This window comes from Populus alba, chromosome 11 (genome assembly GCF_005239225.2).
Source record: "Populus alba chromosome 11, ASM523922v2, whole genome shotgun sequence".
Classification (NCBI taxonomy): Eukaryota; Viridiplantae; Streptophyta; class Magnoliopsida; order Malpighiales; family Salicaceae; genus Populus; species Populus alba.
The window spans coordinates 5,659,586-5,676,560 of NC_133294.1; the positions used below are offsets into that span (position 1 = coordinate 5,659,586).

Genomic DNA, 16,975 nt, shown 5'->3' on the forward strand with positions numbered 1-16,975 from the left:
AATTAAGAGTGTGATAATGATTATTTTTAAAGTGTTATTTGCTTTAAAATGTATCCAAATCATATTTTATTATTATATTTTTAAAATTATTTTTGATATCAGTATATCAAAATAATTTAAAAATATTAAAACAAAAATAAATTTAAACTCTTATGAAGCATGGTTTGAATCTCGTTACCAAAAAAAATCACTTACAAAAATACAAGGACGTTTCTGTCGGCTAATTCAACAGGTACGTGACCCACCACTGGAACCCATATTTATGGGAGGCCTATAAAAGGAGAGGAAAATGGTCTTATGCTTATCTATCCATTCGAGACTGTTTATAGCAAGCCACTAAGCTCATCAGTCCTTTAATAAAATCTACAGCTAACTAACATTTATGGAGAAGGGTTGCTCTAAACAGTATCTCCTTCAACATCTTCTTCGTCTCCTTTTCTATCTGTTAATCTTCTTTCCTAATACATCCAACGCCCTTGCAAATCCAAGAGCTTCCAATAATTCAGCTCCGGCAGTCATAGTGTTTGGAGACTCCACTGTCGATCCTGGAAATAACAACTACGTGAAAACAGTTTTTAAGGCTAATTTTGCACCCTATGGAAAGGATTTTGCAAACCATGTCCCAACAGGAAGGTTCAGTAATGGTCGGCTAACCCCTGATTTTATCGGTAAGCTGTCAAGTATTGATTTTGACGGTGAAAGTGAATATGTTGCTAATTATATATATAATTAATTATTTGAGTTTGTTCAGCTTCATATATCGGTATCAAACAGTCTATACCTCCGTATTTAGACCCTACTCTTAGCATCGAGGAGCTTATGACTGGAGTTAGTTTTGCTTCGGCTGGCTCCGGATTTGATCCTCTTACACCAAAAGTGACCGTACGTCTCTCTCTCTCTCTCTTAAACACAGACACAAACACAAACACTCAGATGCATATTATCGTTGTTATTTACTTAATGTCTTGTAAGAATTTTAATGGTATAAGACTAGGAGGTACACATACTGATAATTAGGATATTTAAAATCTGTAATGGCTAACGCATAAATAATCTGGTTTTCATTTGATAGATGGATCATTGTTAGGTAGCTATAGATACTATCTTTGTGTGGATGAATTTTGTTCTCTTAGTTTACGAAAACACTTAGGAATTTGGAATGATTTTGATTTTTGACGTTGCTGGTATGTTTCTTTCTTTGCTGGTATGAAAGTTCACTAGGGCTCCTATAATTAAGCATCATTAAAGAGTGCAAATATACTTGGAAACATCAGAAGAATTAAGCAACCAATAGGCATTACCTTGATCCCTTACAAAGCATGGAAATGAGGTAGGATCAGATTCAATCTTTGTGTCTTAGATGCATGATTTGGTTTGATTCTTATAATTTTATAAATATATCAAAAAATAATCTCAACCCGATAGCTTAAAGTGTTAGATGAGATTTCAGGATATGATTTATATTATCCTCTAACATATCTCTTCAAATGAAAGTCTTATGAACTTAAAATTTACACAAATTTATATTTAATTTTTATTAAATAAATGAGGATAGTAAGTATTAGTGAAATTCAAACTCTTATTTGGTAATCAAGATTTTTATACTATATAAAAAAATTATCTAAAACAAAATTATATAAAAAAAATTATATATATAAGTTATATTATTTTCTATAGATAAGACAACATTATAACGAAGTAGTGGGCCAACAGACAAGGAAAGAACTTGAAAAAAAAACGTGTGTGTGTGTGAGAGAGAGAGAGAGAGAGAGACATTGATAATTGATTAATAAAAGGAAGTATTGGTGGGTGAGAAATTAAAATGAAACAGCTGCCGTGATATAGATAGATCATGTTGTCTAGATTTTAATAATAATAATAAAAAAAAAAATTTACACTGCCTCTAGTTTATATGTTATCCACCTGGGAGCTAAATTAAGTTTATTTTCTTATGTTTTACCACAGAATGTGATCGGCATACCAAAGCAACTGGAATACTTTAAAGAGTATAAAAGGAGACTGGAGTCTGCAATTGGAACGAAAAGAACCGAAAATCATATGAACAAGGCACTGTTTATCGTCAGTGCTGGCACAAATGACTTCGTTATCAATTATTTTACTCTGCCAATCCGACGAAAAACCTACTCCGTCTCAGGTTACCAGCAATTCATCCTGCAAAAAGCCACACAATTCCTTCAGGTTTGGCTCCATTCTTATATAGTTCAACTTATTGTTATTTCTGATATTTTAGTTTATTATGATCCAAAAGCAAAAATAAAAGAGCTGCACCTGTTTGTATTTATTGTCATTAAACACCGTGCTTGTTCATCCCTTTTTATGGTACTAAAGCAAAAAGCAAAAAGCCACGTTTCTTTTGAAGGCAATAAATTACATGTTTTTCTGCGTAAAAAACATTTTAAAATCAACAGCAACTATATTTATAAACACACTCTAAAATTTGCGTTAGGGGAATATAAGAGCTTGTTCATCCCTTTTTATTTATATCATGGAACATTATTAACGTTTTAATATGGGTTTTCAAATTTATTCAAGTCAATGTTTAGCTTTCTAACTTGTAAAAAAACTATAAATACACTTGATTTAAAATAATTCTTGACTTAAGTTTAAAGTTTATCATAGAATTGAGTCAAATTTTTTATTTTGATTTAATCAAAATTAAGATAGTTTTTTTTTTTTTTTGAACTTCTAAATTCTAATTTATATTATATTTATTGTTTGAAAATTGATTTGAACAATTCTTACTAAATATACTCCTAACTTAAAATTATTTTTAACTTTTTAAAAATTATTTATGATCTAGCCCGTAGCCAAGCTATCATCTAGCCCCTTCTCCATGAACCACAACATTAATTAATCAATTCATTACGCTATCTACCTATCCCCTTCGCAAAGCTATCATCTGTCAACTTTAAATTGGCCTAAATATGGGGCATTTATGGCAGATCATTAATTACCCAAATTTCAAGTTTTGAAATTATTGTGCTTGTATGCTATAATATTTTAGAGTTAAGACATGAAAAATATAACCGATACTACATTATGCGACGATTTTAGGACTTGTTTGAGCAAGGAGCAAGAAGAATCTTATTTAGTTCGCTAACTCCAATGGGTTGCCTGCCGGTCGTTATCACCCTTTTCTCGAACCATGCCATCTCAGAACGTGGTTGTCTTGATTATTTTTCCTCCGTCGGACGACAGTTCAATCAGTTGCTCCACAATGAGTTAAATCTCTTGCAAATTCGATTAGCAAATCATGGTGCGAGGATCTATTTAACTGATACGTATAGTGCTGTGACCGACATGATTCAAGGGCAAGGAAGGTCTGGTGAGTCTATATAAAATCTCTAAAATTAAACTGAGAAATATATTTATATATTCTGATCATGTTATTTCTTTATCCCCCCCACCCCCTCCCTTTCAAGCATTTGATGAAGCAAGCCGTGGCTGCTGTGGAACCGGTTACTTGGAAGCATCTCTCTTGTGCAACCCAAAATCATTCGTGTGTCCTGATGCATCAAAGTACGTGTTTTGGGATTCAATCCATCCAACTGAGCAGGCATACGACAATGTTTTTAAGTCCATTCGTCCTATAATTGATGCTATCATCAGGGACTAAAGTTCATTTATTTTGCACCCCAGAGAATGCTACGGTGAGCAATTTCCTATTTTTTACCGTTCCTTTATGGAAATTGTACACTCAGAAGCCATCATGTATGACCGATAATATTTAATAGTGAAATAAACGTGCATGTGATATCCGTCTATCAATAAAATAAATACAAATTATTCAAATCTCCATGAACATACGTAAATTTTACTTTCCTCGGTTGCACGGGTTGCTAGAATCTTGTAATGTCATGCTACTTGAAAGAAGATTTCATATTAATGTCAAGAGAATGCTATGGTGGTTCAATCTATGTTCGGGTCTCTGTGTTAATTTCCATAAGAGTGGCTTGGTGGGTGTAAATGTGGATGAGATCTTCATAGTAGGGATCTCGGGTGTTCTCAGATGCAGATGCAACACGCTATCAATTATTTACCTGGGCCTTCCTCTTGGCTCCAACCCTAATAGGATTTCCACATGGAAACTTGTGCTCTCCAAAATTCATGGGAGACTTAGCTATTGGAATAACAAGTTGTTATCTCTGGCTGGAAGAGCTTGCTTAATCAAAAGTGTGCTAGCTGCTATACCACTTTTCTACATGTTCATATTTTGTATCACAAAGGCAGGAGCTCATCAGATTACAGCAATGTAGTCTCGATTCCTATAGGGTGGAGGCATTGACAAAAGAAAGATCCATAAATTGACTTGGAAAACTGTGGTCAAGGAAAAAAATAAGGGAGGGCTTGGTATTGAGTCTGTCTTGGCAAAAAATAAAGCTCTCATTTTTAAGTGGATTTGGAAACTTGGTTGCGATGACAAGGCTAGCTGGGCTGATTTGATTAGGGAAAAATACAAGCCAAGTTTCAGCAACGAGCTGCCTCAATTTTGTAAAAGACTCTCGGTGACTTGGAGAGGTATTTACACGACTATTACTAGCAATGGCCAGGATCACACTCTGATGAGAAATAGTTACAAACTTCAAATGGGAAAGGGTAACCAGGTAAACTTTTAGAAAGCTACTTGGCTGACTAGTTTCTGTTTAACTGACTCTTATCATGTTCTATTTTGGCTCTTTTTTTGGTACGTAGGCCTTGTTTGTCAGATGGGGATGTGTGGCAATGGAATCTAAATTGGATAAGACCCTTTAGAGCTAGAGAGAGTTTGATGGTTTATGGACTAATGTCTAATCCAAACCTAGCAAGAATCCATTGAAAGAATAAAGATAAGCTGGTTCGGGAATGGAGAAAGGATGGAGAATATACTATGAACTCTTGTATGCTTGCCCTCGACAAGAGAAGGCTTGTTGGAACCAAACCATATGACATTCACTACACTATTAAATAGGTTTACCAATGGATTAGGTCTGTCAGTGTGACACATGAATTGTCGGTAAAAAAATTACTGACAGTCTCACCGATAGAATCTGTTTGTCAGAATTTGGATCATCGATAATTTTTTATTTTGTCGCCAATTTTGTCGATAATAAAAAAAAACACCGACAGACCACCGATGGCGAAGTGCGCCAAAAAACATTACCCACGAGAATTTTACCAACGGAATAAGCCCATCTGTGTTTCCAACGGTATTTACCGACGGACCATCCGTCGATGATTGTGGCATGGGCAGTAAATAATTCAAAACTCCCTGTCAAATACCGACAAAATATATCTGTCGTAATAGCAATGGAAATTACCGACGGAATATACTCGTCGGTGATTGTGGCATGGGTGATAATTTTTTTACAACTTTCGGTAAAATACCGACGGCATGTTTCGGTTTGGAAATCTGTCGGTATTTATTTAAAATACAAAAAAAAATATTCCGCGTGATTCTCTCATACCCTCCTGACAACATTGTTGTCCGCACTATCCCAATCAAAGTTATTCTGTGTATATAAATAATTCATTTAAAATAAAAATATTACAAGATATAAAATTATAAAATTATTTATTAAAAATAAACTGAAAATTAAAAATTTACATTTACCTGAAATCACCAAAACCAGACATCGATATTAGGTTTCCACTCAGGATGTCTATAGACATGACTCCATTGAAATAATGGAATCTCCATCGACAATTTAAACGCCAATGTTATTGTCCTGACAGCCTCAATGTTTGTGAACCTGAAATTAGATACAATTAATAAAATACTAATTAGTTGTTCATAAATTATGTTATAAGTATATCTATATAAAAAAACTAAAACCTAAACAAACTTATATTGAGAGGTCATCATTCCACTGTGCTGGGTACTTGCGGGTGAATTGACCTTGCTGTGAAGGCACACTGCCTTTGCACTATGAAACCGCGCTAGAAGAGCCAGCATCACAAGTTGGCGCAGATGCCTCGTTGTGATCAGCACGTAAGGAGATGTCCTCCTCACTGCTAGAAGAGCTAGCTACATCCATCTATTGACAGCGTGCTGTAGATTTCGTTCGACGCATCTACACAAATATATATGAATTGTTACATAATTTAACTTTGATTATTTAAAAAAAAAATCAGTAGCACCTCCCCTATACTGGAAACTACTCACAGTTTTCAAACTTGCATTCGTTACAATAACCACAATCCAATTGACTCAAGTAACATCATATACAACCTAATATCTATAGAAATTCATCATTTATATACGTGTTTTGTAAAAATTATGGTTGAGGTTTATGTACAGCAAAAAAACATGTATAAAATATTTGGTAATTGTGTGGTTATGGTTACTTTTCAAAGTGCTTTTTACTTGGAAATGCCTTAAAATAATGTGTTTTTATTTTTTAAAAAAATTATTTTTTAATATTACCGCATTAAAATGATCTAAAAACACCAAAAAAATATTAATTTGAAGTAAAGAAAAAATTATCAATTTTTTTCAAAACCGCTTTTGATATGCAAAAACAAACAGTATTTTACGAAACTCAGTTAAAAAAATATAAAAAATTTATTTTATAAAAACAGCGTTTCAAACTCAATTTTTTTAGTGAACCCCATAATATAAAATATAGTTTTATAATTATCAAATACCTTATTATATTTTTTATACCACAAACATAAAATCCAGGTGCAAAACAAACACACCGGCAATGCTGTAGATAGGATGTTAAGTGGACAATTTTGGTTTGGTCTCCTCAAAAAGAGTTGAAGTGCTACCGTTTTCAAACTATATTTGGCAACGACATTATCTTCTTAGCTTCTGTATGCACAATACAACTAGAACTTTCACTGTTTTATGTTATTAAAATTTAAAACATATTACAACCTTGTCAACAATCCGTTGTAGTCTAGTTGGTTAGGATACTCGGCTCTCACCCGAGAGACCCGGGTTCAAGTCCCGGCAACGGAATTTTTTCTCCCCTCTGGTTTCCTAATTTTATTTCTTATAATATCTATTATTTCCATTTCCTTATAAGAGAAGTTATAGGGAAAAAAAGATTTTAGGCGGGAAATAATAGAAATCTTTTTTTGGCGGCCATACTGAAGCCCAAATTAACAATTCCACCTTCTAGGGTTTCTAGTGGAGAGAAGAATGAAGAGAGCATGCATCGAAGAGAACCTTTTAGCGATCCTCGACTCCGCCTCCGATTCTAAACACACACCAGACGCCAACGATGACAGTAAGCCTTTTCCACACCACTTTTTAATCTAAGCTTATTAATTTTTAATTAATCGCGTTTTCAATTGAAACGCTAGGGCTTGCATTTCTGGAAGCAGTTCGCAGCGCTTGCATTGTTAATGAAAATCCTCCAACAAGGTGATTAATTTCCTTTTTAATTTTCTTCAAATCATAAAAAAAATTATATTTGTAAATTTCCTTTTGGTTAATATTTTGGAAACTGCTCTATGAAGCAGCAAAATGCGTGAGGCGGTGTTTCAAATTTTGAGGGTTGGGAAATCATTGGAATTGATTACCGAAAGTTTTCGCCTTTTAAATGAGTTGGATAAGGTACTTAATTGCTTCTCTTTGGACCTTACTGTTAATTTAATCTTAATTTAGACTTGTTTTCTTTAATACTTTAACTTAAGAGTTTGGACTTGGGATACATGAAGATTTTATTTGTGATTTTTCCTGCGTTTAGCGTTTTCCACGCGTGTATTTGTCAGAGAAAGAAGCATCAGAGTCATCTCACCTAGTCGTGGTTGAGGAGGTATTAAGTTTTGCTTTTATCCAAGTGTGTTTTTGATCAATGTTTCTAATTGCCGTATTTTGATGAGGATGATGATAGATATTACGTTCTTTTGTTGCTGGATATTAGGGCTGGTCGCCATTTCTTTTTAATTTGGAAAATGCATCTAGAGAGAGGGAAGCTGGTGGCAGAAGCATTAGCGGACCACTTGACTCATTGGTGAGTTGGTTGTGATTGAAATCACCGTGGTTGAATTGTGTTATTTTCTTTAAGAGGTGCTTGTTCTTGTGATTTAAAGAGTGCACCACCAGATAGTATTCCTGGTTTTGAATAATTTCTTTGAAGTTGTTTGTTAGTGAAAGCTTATGTTTGTTACCTGCATCCTGCTTTTTTATTCTATTTTGTTGGCTCTGTTGTTCCCAGGGTTTCCTTCAGTTAATGCAAGAACTTGCTGAAGTGGCTAATGAGGGAAACCTTCAAGCATTAGAAATAAAGGTTAGTTTATTTATTCTTTTTTCAAGTAAATAAGAGATAAGACAAGGTGCAGTGTCTTTTAGGTGCTAATAGCACACTTGTTTATAGGTTTTTCAATTTAAATTTTATGAAGGTTGGGATACTCTTCCCTGTTCAGTCACTTGCTGAGCATTCTTCTGATGTGCCTTTCTTTTAGTCACTGAGGAACATGTTGCTGTTTCAATATCTTGTCAATGCTCTTGAAGGAGACTTTTTACCACGTAATAGGGTGTATGAAGGTATTATCACATGCCTTGTTCGTATGCTTTTTGGTACTTGTGAGATATAAACAGCTTATTATTGTATTGCAGAAACCATGAATTGGACCCACCTAAGGGAGTCTTTGCTCAACATGCTTTTGGTATATCCTCACCTTCTAGTTGTAAATCTCAATGTATCTTGTTACTCAATGAGTGTGATGCTGTAATCCTTAATTGATGTCTTAGAACCTTCAGCCATCTAAAATTTTTAATTGCCATTTCTTCCATTTAATTTATATTTTTTCTCCTACTTGGAGGCATTGTGTGGCTATTAAATGTTTGAAGATGTGAATATCTTGTATCATATTTATTTTGCAGAGTGCAAGAAGAATAAACTACAAAGGCTTGATGAAAGATTGCTTGTCCATTATGTGTGGATTATTTGACGTTTCTGCTGGAATAAGTGAGGATCTAGAATCTCCTGATAATGCTGCTTCAAAACTATCTCATAATGGCAATGCAGCTTCAGCATTAGCTTTATTTGAATTAGGAAATAATGCTTGTATTGCCTTGCAAAAACTTCTGATAATGGCAAGTCACTAAAAAGACTCCTTGAGTTAAGAATATTTAAAATCATCTTTTCTATAAACCCTGATGCTGTTGACTTTTCTAGATTATGGACCTTGATATGTCTAGGAAGAAAGCAGACATGCAAGGTTCTACAACCAGAGCTGATGGTGTGAGGTATTTACTTGCACTCATTTATCTCTGTGATTTTTGATTGAGTAAAGTGAACATGTTGCTATGATTTGATTCAGGACCCCTCTAATGGAGATAATTTTGGATGAGCTAACTTATGACACAGATATGATTTCTCCATTTCTTAAGGTATCCTTTTTAAGTTGTCAAGTACTCCCTTCTGTGTATGCTATGCATTCATAAAGATGCAGAATCTCTGAAAGATTTAGGTGGGGGTACTAGTCTTGTTCTGGCTTCCTGGCTTTGGAATCAGAGATCACTTTTGGCCAGAACCTCGAAATAAAATATCATTCTTTCACTTTTTTCCATTACTTCTATGCTTTCTTTATTAGCTGGTTTTAGCAAGCTTTCATTCTCAGATGGTCTGTAGGTACTAAACCATGGGATTTTTTTCCTGATATTTTCATGCTATTTTTTGCATGATTAGGTGTTGCATTTAGAATTGTAAGCAGTTTCCCACTTAGATTCCTGTTATCTATTTTTTATGCTGTTGTTTAATATCTCTGTTGAAGTTGTTGAATCAAGCAAGTGAAGATATTCTTCTTCTCATGATCAGAATGATTTGCAGGTATTTAATGAGCCTAAGTGGAAGCTCGAAATCATCTTGCAGTATTTTTCAAAATACACCACTAGAGTAAGTGAGCTGTCAATTTTGTTGTCATATAAAATAATGTGCATTTTCCCCAAAGCTTTTTTGGTAAACATGTAGGTGGTTAAAAGCATCTATAACTCTGACTACTTGTTTACGGGGATATATTTTATTCTGTAGCTGTCCACTCGAACTAGGAGATCAAATGGTCCTACTGATGATGCAACAACATTCAGTGGAGTCTTAAACTGCTTTTCCAATATCACCAGCACACGAAGCATTACCAAAAAGATAAAAGCAGATGTAGTTCAGGTGCTTTTAGCACATGCTTTTCAGGTGATTATTCTTGCTTTCAACTAGTTATACAATAGTCAACAATGCAAGTACCTAAATTTGGGGTGGTGCTAGTACTTTTGCTTACAAATTCGTTCTATTGCATATATAGACTACTTTCACACTGCCTTCATGCCCTGAAATTTCGTATTATGGCCTCGGTGATTGCGTATATACATCATGCTATTTCTATGAGCACAATTTCATTTGCAATGTATGGTTGTTGGATTGAGTTTGTGTTTCTAAAATTCTGAAATAAATAGCTTAAAGTTTTGAACACCATTTGCGGGTGTTTCCTCCCATCATACAGTGGCCTTCCTACCAAGAATCCGTGATGTGGTTGGGGTTCATTATGGATTTTAGAAATTTAGAAGCTATAGGGTTTTGCTGCCCATTTATCCAGGCAATTTAACATATCCCCACTAGTCAATTTTCAAATCACTGAAAAAGATAGAGAAAAATCGTTGGAAATTTATCAAGGATTTGTTCATCTGTGATTGTTCATGTTGTAGATGAGACAATTCCTAAATCTCAATGGCAAGGGTACTGTCATTTAAGAAATTCAAAATTTGTTTCCTAGTAAAAAAATGGTTTTTTTTTTTCAATCATAAGGTTTAGTAACAATATTCTTCTGTAAATAGGTTTAGTGTAAAGTGAAAGATCTGGGCCCTGTTTGTCCAGTACGATTCTTGTTTTGATTTGATCGAATTTTGGACTCTTTTCAGGCACATTTGTCATCGTCATCTCAACAAGATGCTGATGGCATCTCTGCTTCGAAGGATGAAGGAAAGAGCGGCTCTCTAGTGGAAATATGCGAGAATATAATCTCTGCATTTAGTAATTTGAGAAGAACATATGCGTAAGAATCTATATTTAATTTTTATTGCCAGAATTTATGTTTTATGATGATAAAAATCGAGGCATAAGATTAGGTTTTTTGTGCAAATAATTGCCCACAAATTTATTGGCGGGAATGGCATGCTGCTCCGCTGAAGGTGACAGAGAGTGATAACCTTGGTATCATTCTGAATGGAAATCAAAATCAGTATCCTACATCATCATCATCATTTTTATTCAATGGAAGGTACATCATCATAATAACAAGATCTTAGCAAAATTTGATCACGGTGCAGGAAGATGGAGATTTTGCCAATTGGAAAGGAGGCCCTGTTTACTGCAGCAACAATCCTCTCAACAGAGACAGGAGCTCATGTATAAGAAAGGATGCAGGTAATCCGAACATATTGTTACCATGTGGACATGCTCCTCTGAAGTGCTTGTAAAGAATATCTCTGTAAGCTATTCATATCTTTTGTAGCTAAATTGATCATTTCACTTAAATATCATACTAGTTTCTTCTGGCTCTCTTGAATTCCTCCCTACCTTTTGCCTTGTTAACACGCCAATGAGATTCAACAGCATTTCTAAAGAAAGCAATGAATATTAGGTTTTCGAGAATGAGGGTGCTGCTGCCGCATTAGCTGCAGCCACAACAGTACTCGGGAGTAACACCAAACAAATCGTAATCATCTATTAAGTGATTCATTATACCTACAAAGAAGGATAGTGATTTACTTTAGCCAGAATTATACACCTGAATAATGAGAGTGGACAACAGACCTGCTCACAGAATTAGAAAAGAGTGGCGTATAACATGCAATTTCTCTTCAAGAATATACGAGTACAGTAATTTTGAGTAACATCTGTTGAACAATGTGATTAACAAGGGTAACCATGTCCAATTGCATGATCACTTATTCAGCTGGAACCATATGCCAGCGGAGACACATAAAGGGGCTTAGAGTGGGCAGGCCTGTCGGCTAATTGTGCAGCTCAGAAGAGCTGGCATGGAAGCCTCAATCACCATCCAACTTGTCAGGTAAAAAGACCCCCTGCTTAATCATAAATTGTTTACATCCACTGGTAGACGCTAAATGTTGTTAACTTCTGTCTCACAAGGAGATATTAGATCAACTGCAGCACTTCATCCCCCACATGAACCGATCAATTAATGGTTTTTCCTGTTTCCTCATTAGTGCTCCTGAAATGGCTCCACAGATTTTAGTTATTGAACTCAAACCCTAAATGTTGACATTAATCATGACAATAAACAACTTTCACCGAACCAGTAGAGATTATGTCAGCTGTTGGCACTCACTTGGATGATTGTGAAGAGTCAAGTTGCATTGTGACCGGTCCATCATTCACTAAATTAACCTTCAAACCATCCAAAGCATCAAAGTTAGGGAATTGACCTCAAGATAAAAATTGCGACACTGAAGAGAAAGGGCAAAGGTATTGTACCTTCATCATTGCTCCGAACACACCATCTAAAAAAAAAAAAGCAATTGGAAAAATCAGGAAGGAATAGATCATTTCTGAAGCAATTATAGGATGAAGAATGTAGAAACAATTAAGTAATTCACTCATAACGTTAATCGTACATTTACATCAAACATTCACGCTTCCAATTTGAACTGCAGATAGTTGGTTCAAGCAAAATACAGTTATTGTTCATTCAAAACTTTAAAACTGCATGTATTTCATAATTATACCCAAAAATTTTCAGTATAATCTGCCACCTCACTTCATACATAGTTTAATACAAGAAATAAAAAAATATATAGTATTTTGATGTATTTTTAAATAAAAATATATTTTAAAAAACAACCTCTAAAACTAGCTCTAAGAAAGATCTTTGTTAGCATTTTTCGTTTCTTTACGCGACAAATCTTACTAACTGGGTGAATGAAATGATAACATGATACCATAACCAACCAAAAACAAAAACAAACAGAAGCAAGCAAATAAGAGTACCTTTTATTGCATCCGGTCTGTAAGCTTTCCGAAATTTATCAACCAAAGATTCATAGAAAGGTTTTGCCTTCTGGGGTGGCATTGCTACATGAAAATCCGGCTTGTTTCCCTTCAACACCCCATACAATGTAAATTGGCTCACTATCAAAACACAGGCAACTAGCATTATAACTATATGCGCTTGAACACAAAATCAAAAACAAAACAAAATCCCAATAGCTTTACAACATTACTAAGAAAACCATCCCTTTAATTCGAAACTGCAAGTTGTTATTATATTTTTTTTTTTTTGTTTTTTCTCTCTTGGCCCAACAAGATGGTGGTGTGTAAACGAATACCTAACAGAACTTCGTAATTTCTCTGCATAACCTGCGCATATGCACACAACACACATTAAAAAAACAATTGTCTACACAACATAGAGAGAAAGAGGTGAGTAATTACATTCTGGTCCCATCCTCTGCCAGTACTCTCGTTTGTAAACAACCTCATGTTCAACACTTTACGGCATCTACTCAGAAATTAAAACTCAATCACTCACACCGTTATCAATAGCATGATTAAACACACAAAAAACCAAAAGGGTTTGTTTTAGATTACATGTAATCAGCATTGGAGTCGGTATCAGACTCGTGAAGCCCAACAAGAACAAGAAGGCCTGGTCCAATCTCCGATACCATGTGGCCATCAACCTGTAATCAGCACAATTGGTAAAAAGCTGCAGAGATGTGAAGGAGAGGGAGAGTGGAAAAGTGACCTCCACACTGGCAGAGGTGACTCGCTGGACTACGGCTCTCATGGCTCTGATTTGGAGAGTTTTGCAGCTGGCAAAGGTGGACTTCTTGGCAGTTTTGTCGGCGGACTTGGCGAAGGATGGAAGAGGAGAGAGCGAGTGGTGGAGGCAGTGCATTTTTCTTTACTTCCTCAACAGTCGAAGCTAATATGGGCCAGACTTGGCATAGACCAACTTGTCTCGCAGCATTGGACCACTTCAACTACACAGGCTTTTCAAAGAAACAACTTCTTCAAATAATAATAATAATAATGCTACTAAAATATCTTGATTATTTATTTTTGAGAAAACTCAGTTTAGTCTTTTAACAGGAAAACTTTCAGAAATTTATAGCTATGCTTATTTCATCATGAATTTTAACAAAAATAAAATAAAATAATCAAAGTTCACACAAAATAGTATAATTTTTATGGCATAAAACATGCAGTTTATATGGTGAATGCATCAATGGAAGTAGTTTTGGAGAGAATGCTTTGGAAATCTAATTAAGAATTACATTCTAGGAACTCAATCTAGACATAAACTATAGTTTGGGGTTTAATTTGAGAATTATTTTTATTATTTACATTTATTTCCCCTATGCCGCGCATTGCTATTTTATTAATTATTTTCTGAGTTCTTCCTATTAGTTACTTCTTATTACTCACTTTATATATATATATATATATATATATATATATATATATATATATATATAACTAGGGGAGAAAAATTTAAGGTGGATATATTGCTGTCACTTTTGATAAGTTATGAATTTTATCAAAATCTACCTCCAAAGAGGAAGAAGAAGAAGTAGAAAGAAAAATAAATAAATCCAATCATGTATGTATATTACATTCTCTCCCTGTCATGTTCCCCTTTCCACTCCTATCGAACCCATCTTTTCCATGGCTGCTGCAAATGCTTGGAAGAATTTATGCTTATCCGTTCCTAGTTGTAGAACCAAGGGCTTGGTTCTTGGGTCCAAAAATAGAGCTTGGTCTGAGGCCAACAAGCCCAATTTAGCCTCCAAATTCCCATAATAAGCATGATCAAACACAAATGGAGTGGTCACATCGAAAGGAGCAACAGTGTCTGAATTCCCACCGAATTGTGGGCAGGACATTCTGAGAGCCTTTAGTAGCCTTGGATCCATGTCAGGATCAGGCTGCTTAGAGCCACGGTAGTTGTAGAGTCGGCTAACAAATTGCTTACAGTGTGCAAATCCAAATGTATGAGCACCAGAAAGAACAACGAGGTCCTCAAGTGTCAGTCCTTTGGAGTTGAAGAGTTTTAGTTGTTGATCAACTGTGAAATTTGCCCTAGGAATGTTGTAAGGGACCCTTGACGCCATTGATATCTTTCCATCCCACCTTCCTTTCTTTACTTGGTAATAAGGACCTCCTGCCTGAGCCACATAAACATGACAGAAGAAATCAGGGCACACCCTTGATTTCTGGATAAAATAGCATCATCAATCGATACTGACCATGATGTTTTAATAATGTTTTACTTGAATCTCATGATGTAATGATGATTGATCTTGTCCCTAATCGAGACCTGATTTAACCAACCCTGAAGACTGGAAATTCCAGTGTTGTTTTGGTGAGGACGAATTACATGCACAGTGGCTTTAGCTTTTCAAAGCAAACCTGTGAAGGAAACGACGAAAAGGCGGCGAGTAGGTATATTAACAGTCTGTTAAGTTTACTTGTTTTCGGGTTGTTTGGACGATTTGATTTTCTTAAAAAAATTTAATTAGTACATCAAAATAATATATAAAAAAATTAATTTTAAACAATAAAATTTTCAAATTTTACCTAATTCTTGTTGGAACCCAATACCAATACTAAACGGGAAAAAAAATGATCAAACTGCTTTTTTGTCTCCACCTTTCTACTTTGCAATCATTATGCAGGAGATGTATTTCCACCAACGGAAAAGAGGGAAATTAATTTGTCTTCTAAATTTCTAAGCAGACTATGGAATAACACTACAGCACCTTGCCATTTCAGCAGAGAACATCAGAACTCAACCCTTAACATAGAGATACTTTTGGTATGGAGAAATTTAATTAAGAGCATAAACCGAAATGAAAGGGCATAATCAGTATGATATTCAAGAAGGAAAATGAGGGACATACAAGGTGGACATAATCTCTGGCTGCAATTGCAAGAATATCTGCACTAGAAACAACGCCAGGGCACTTGCTCTCCACCAAGGCCTTGGCCTTGCTTATAGTCTGAAATCCCTCTACCCTTAAGTCCTGATTGTCCTCTGCATCCTTCTCTGCCAACACTTCACTTCCAGGCGTTGTTGATATCAATATTGATGCATCACAGCCCTTCAATATAATCACAAATCAGGTAATTTATCAATCAATAATTATTATGATCAGCTAAGATGCACGAGGGTGGCAGTGCATGCTACAAAAAATGTGATAAGCTAAAACATATAGCATGCATGGTAAGGATAATGGAGAATATGGAATTTAGTTTACCTGTACAAAGCAGTCATGGAAGAGAAGGCGAATGGTGGCTGGCCCAGAAACTGGCGCTTCTTTGAACTGCTGGGAAGTGACTGAACCAACAAGTTGCTCAAGTTGAGGGCATGTTTTTGCGTAGTAATCAACAGATAATTGGCGTGGGCTGCTAGTACTGCTGATTTCTCTGGCTGCACAATTTGAGGCGGTTAGAGCAAATAAGAAACTAAGCAAGAAAGTGCAAGTGGAACAAGAAGAAGAAGAAGAAGAAAGAGAAGGCATGATTGTTGTATATGCAGGGCAGCTTAGGACAGTGAAGAAATACATGCACAAGTGAAGGCCCAGAAGTGAGAGTTTCTTGAGGTATATAGATTGCCATGTTAAAAAGAACAAAAAGAAAAGAAAAGTAGAGAATGAACACCCGTGAGGTGTGTGTTAGTATTACAGTACGTAATGATTTTTAAATGTTTTTCACTTAAACATGTAATAAAATTATATATTTGAAACATGTAATTTAATGTATTTTCAAACTAAATACATGTTTTAAAACACACCCAAAACATTTTCCAACACAAAAAAGAAAAAAAAAATCAGAGCTTGAAGCTCCAAAAGGAAAAACAAATATATATACATGAAGCTAGAGGTAGGGAACCAAAGAGAAATGGTAATTGGGGGAGGGTAAAGAATACGTGAATACGTGAATTGAGCCATATAAAAGTAAAGAATACTCTTTAATGGCAAGCCTTCAATTTAATGCATATTCTT

At 35.2% G+C, this 16,975-nt stretch overlaps 4 protein-coding genes and 1 non-coding gene across 7 annotated transcripts; 3 read left to right on the forward strand and 2 right to left on the reverse strand.

Annotated features, from left to right (window-relative positions):
- Positions 1–302: 302 nt before the first annotated feature.
- Positions 303–3,813, forward strand: LOC118062658 (GDSL esterase/lipase At5g45960-like). The gene is made up of 5 exons (XM_035076492.2): positions 303–668; positions 752–882; positions 1,966–2,199; positions 3,076–3,346; positions 3,444–3,813. Exons 1-5 carry the CDS (start codon positions 383–385, stop codon positions 3,635–3,637), a joined length of 1,116 nt encoding a protein of 371 aa, XP_034932383.1. The 5' UTR covers positions 303–382; the 3' UTR covers positions 3,638–3,813.
- Positions 3,814–6,583: 2,770 nt separating this feature from the next.
- LOC118062659 (negative regulator of systemic acquired resistance SNI1) lies at positions 6,584–11,724 on the forward strand. Of its 3 annotated transcripts, XR_012171266.1 has the most exons (16): positions 6,584–7,235; positions 7,312–7,372; positions 7,471–7,564; positions 7,698–7,766; positions 7,875–7,964; positions 8,169–8,240; positions 8,416–8,497; positions 8,570–8,619; positions 8,837–9,049; positions 9,132–9,202; positions 9,277–9,346; positions 9,774–9,851; positions 9,987–10,142; positions 10,865–10,998; positions 11,273–11,433; positions 11,587–11,724. XR_012171266.1 is itself a non-coding variant. In XM_073412710.1 (15 exons), the coding sequence occupies exons 1-15, from the start codon at positions 7,148–7,150 to the stop codon at positions 11,355–11,357; spliced, it is 1,413 nt and encodes a 470-aa protein (XP_073268811.1). In that variant the 5' UTR covers positions 6,585–7,147; the 3' UTR covers positions 11,358–11,504. The 3 variants fall into 3 exon arrangements, 2 of the variants coding, with proteins under 2 accessions (XP_073268811.1, XP_034932384.1); XM_073412710.1 differs by lacking the exon at positions 11,587–11,724 and having other exon boundaries at positions 6,585–7,235; positions 11,273–11,504; XM_035076493.2 differs by lacking the exon at positions 11,587–11,724 and having other exon boundaries at positions 6,591–7,235; positions 9,786–9,851; positions 11,273–11,504.
- Positions 6,892–6,964, forward strand: TRNAE-CUC (transfer RNA glutamic acid (anticodon CUC)). Its single transcript has one exon. It is a non-coding gene; the product is annotated as a tRNA-Glu (tRNA).
- A 47-nt stretch (positions 11,725–11,771) lies between the features above and the next one.
- Positions 11,772–13,866, reverse strand: LOC118062661 (uncharacterized). Its single transcript, XM_035076497.2, has 8 exons — positions 13,714–13,866; positions 13,557–13,648; positions 13,401–13,467; positions 13,295–13,325; positions 12,957–13,097; positions 12,444–12,469; positions 12,298–12,356; positions 11,772–12,180 (listed from the first exon to the last, which is right to left on the reverse strand). The coding sequence occupies exons 1-8, from the start codon at positions 13,864–13,866 to the stop codon at positions 12,144–12,146; spliced, it is 606 nt and encodes a 201-aa protein (XP_034932388.1). The 3' UTR covers positions 11,772–12,143.
- A 674-nt stretch (positions 13,867–14,540) lies between these two features.
- On the reverse strand, positions 14,541–16,764 carry LOC118062660 (peroxidase 19). The gene is made up of 3 exons (XM_035076496.2): positions 16,229–16,764; positions 15,872–16,072; positions 14,541–15,136 (listed from the first exon to the last, which is right to left on the reverse strand). The coding sequence occupies exons 1-3, from the start codon at positions 16,535–16,537 to the stop codon at positions 14,597–14,599; spliced, it is 1,050 nt and encodes a 349-aa protein (XP_034932387.1). The 5' UTR covers positions 16,538–16,764; the 3' UTR covers positions 14,541–14,596.
- Between the last annotated feature and the right edge of the window lie 211 nt (positions 16,765–16,975).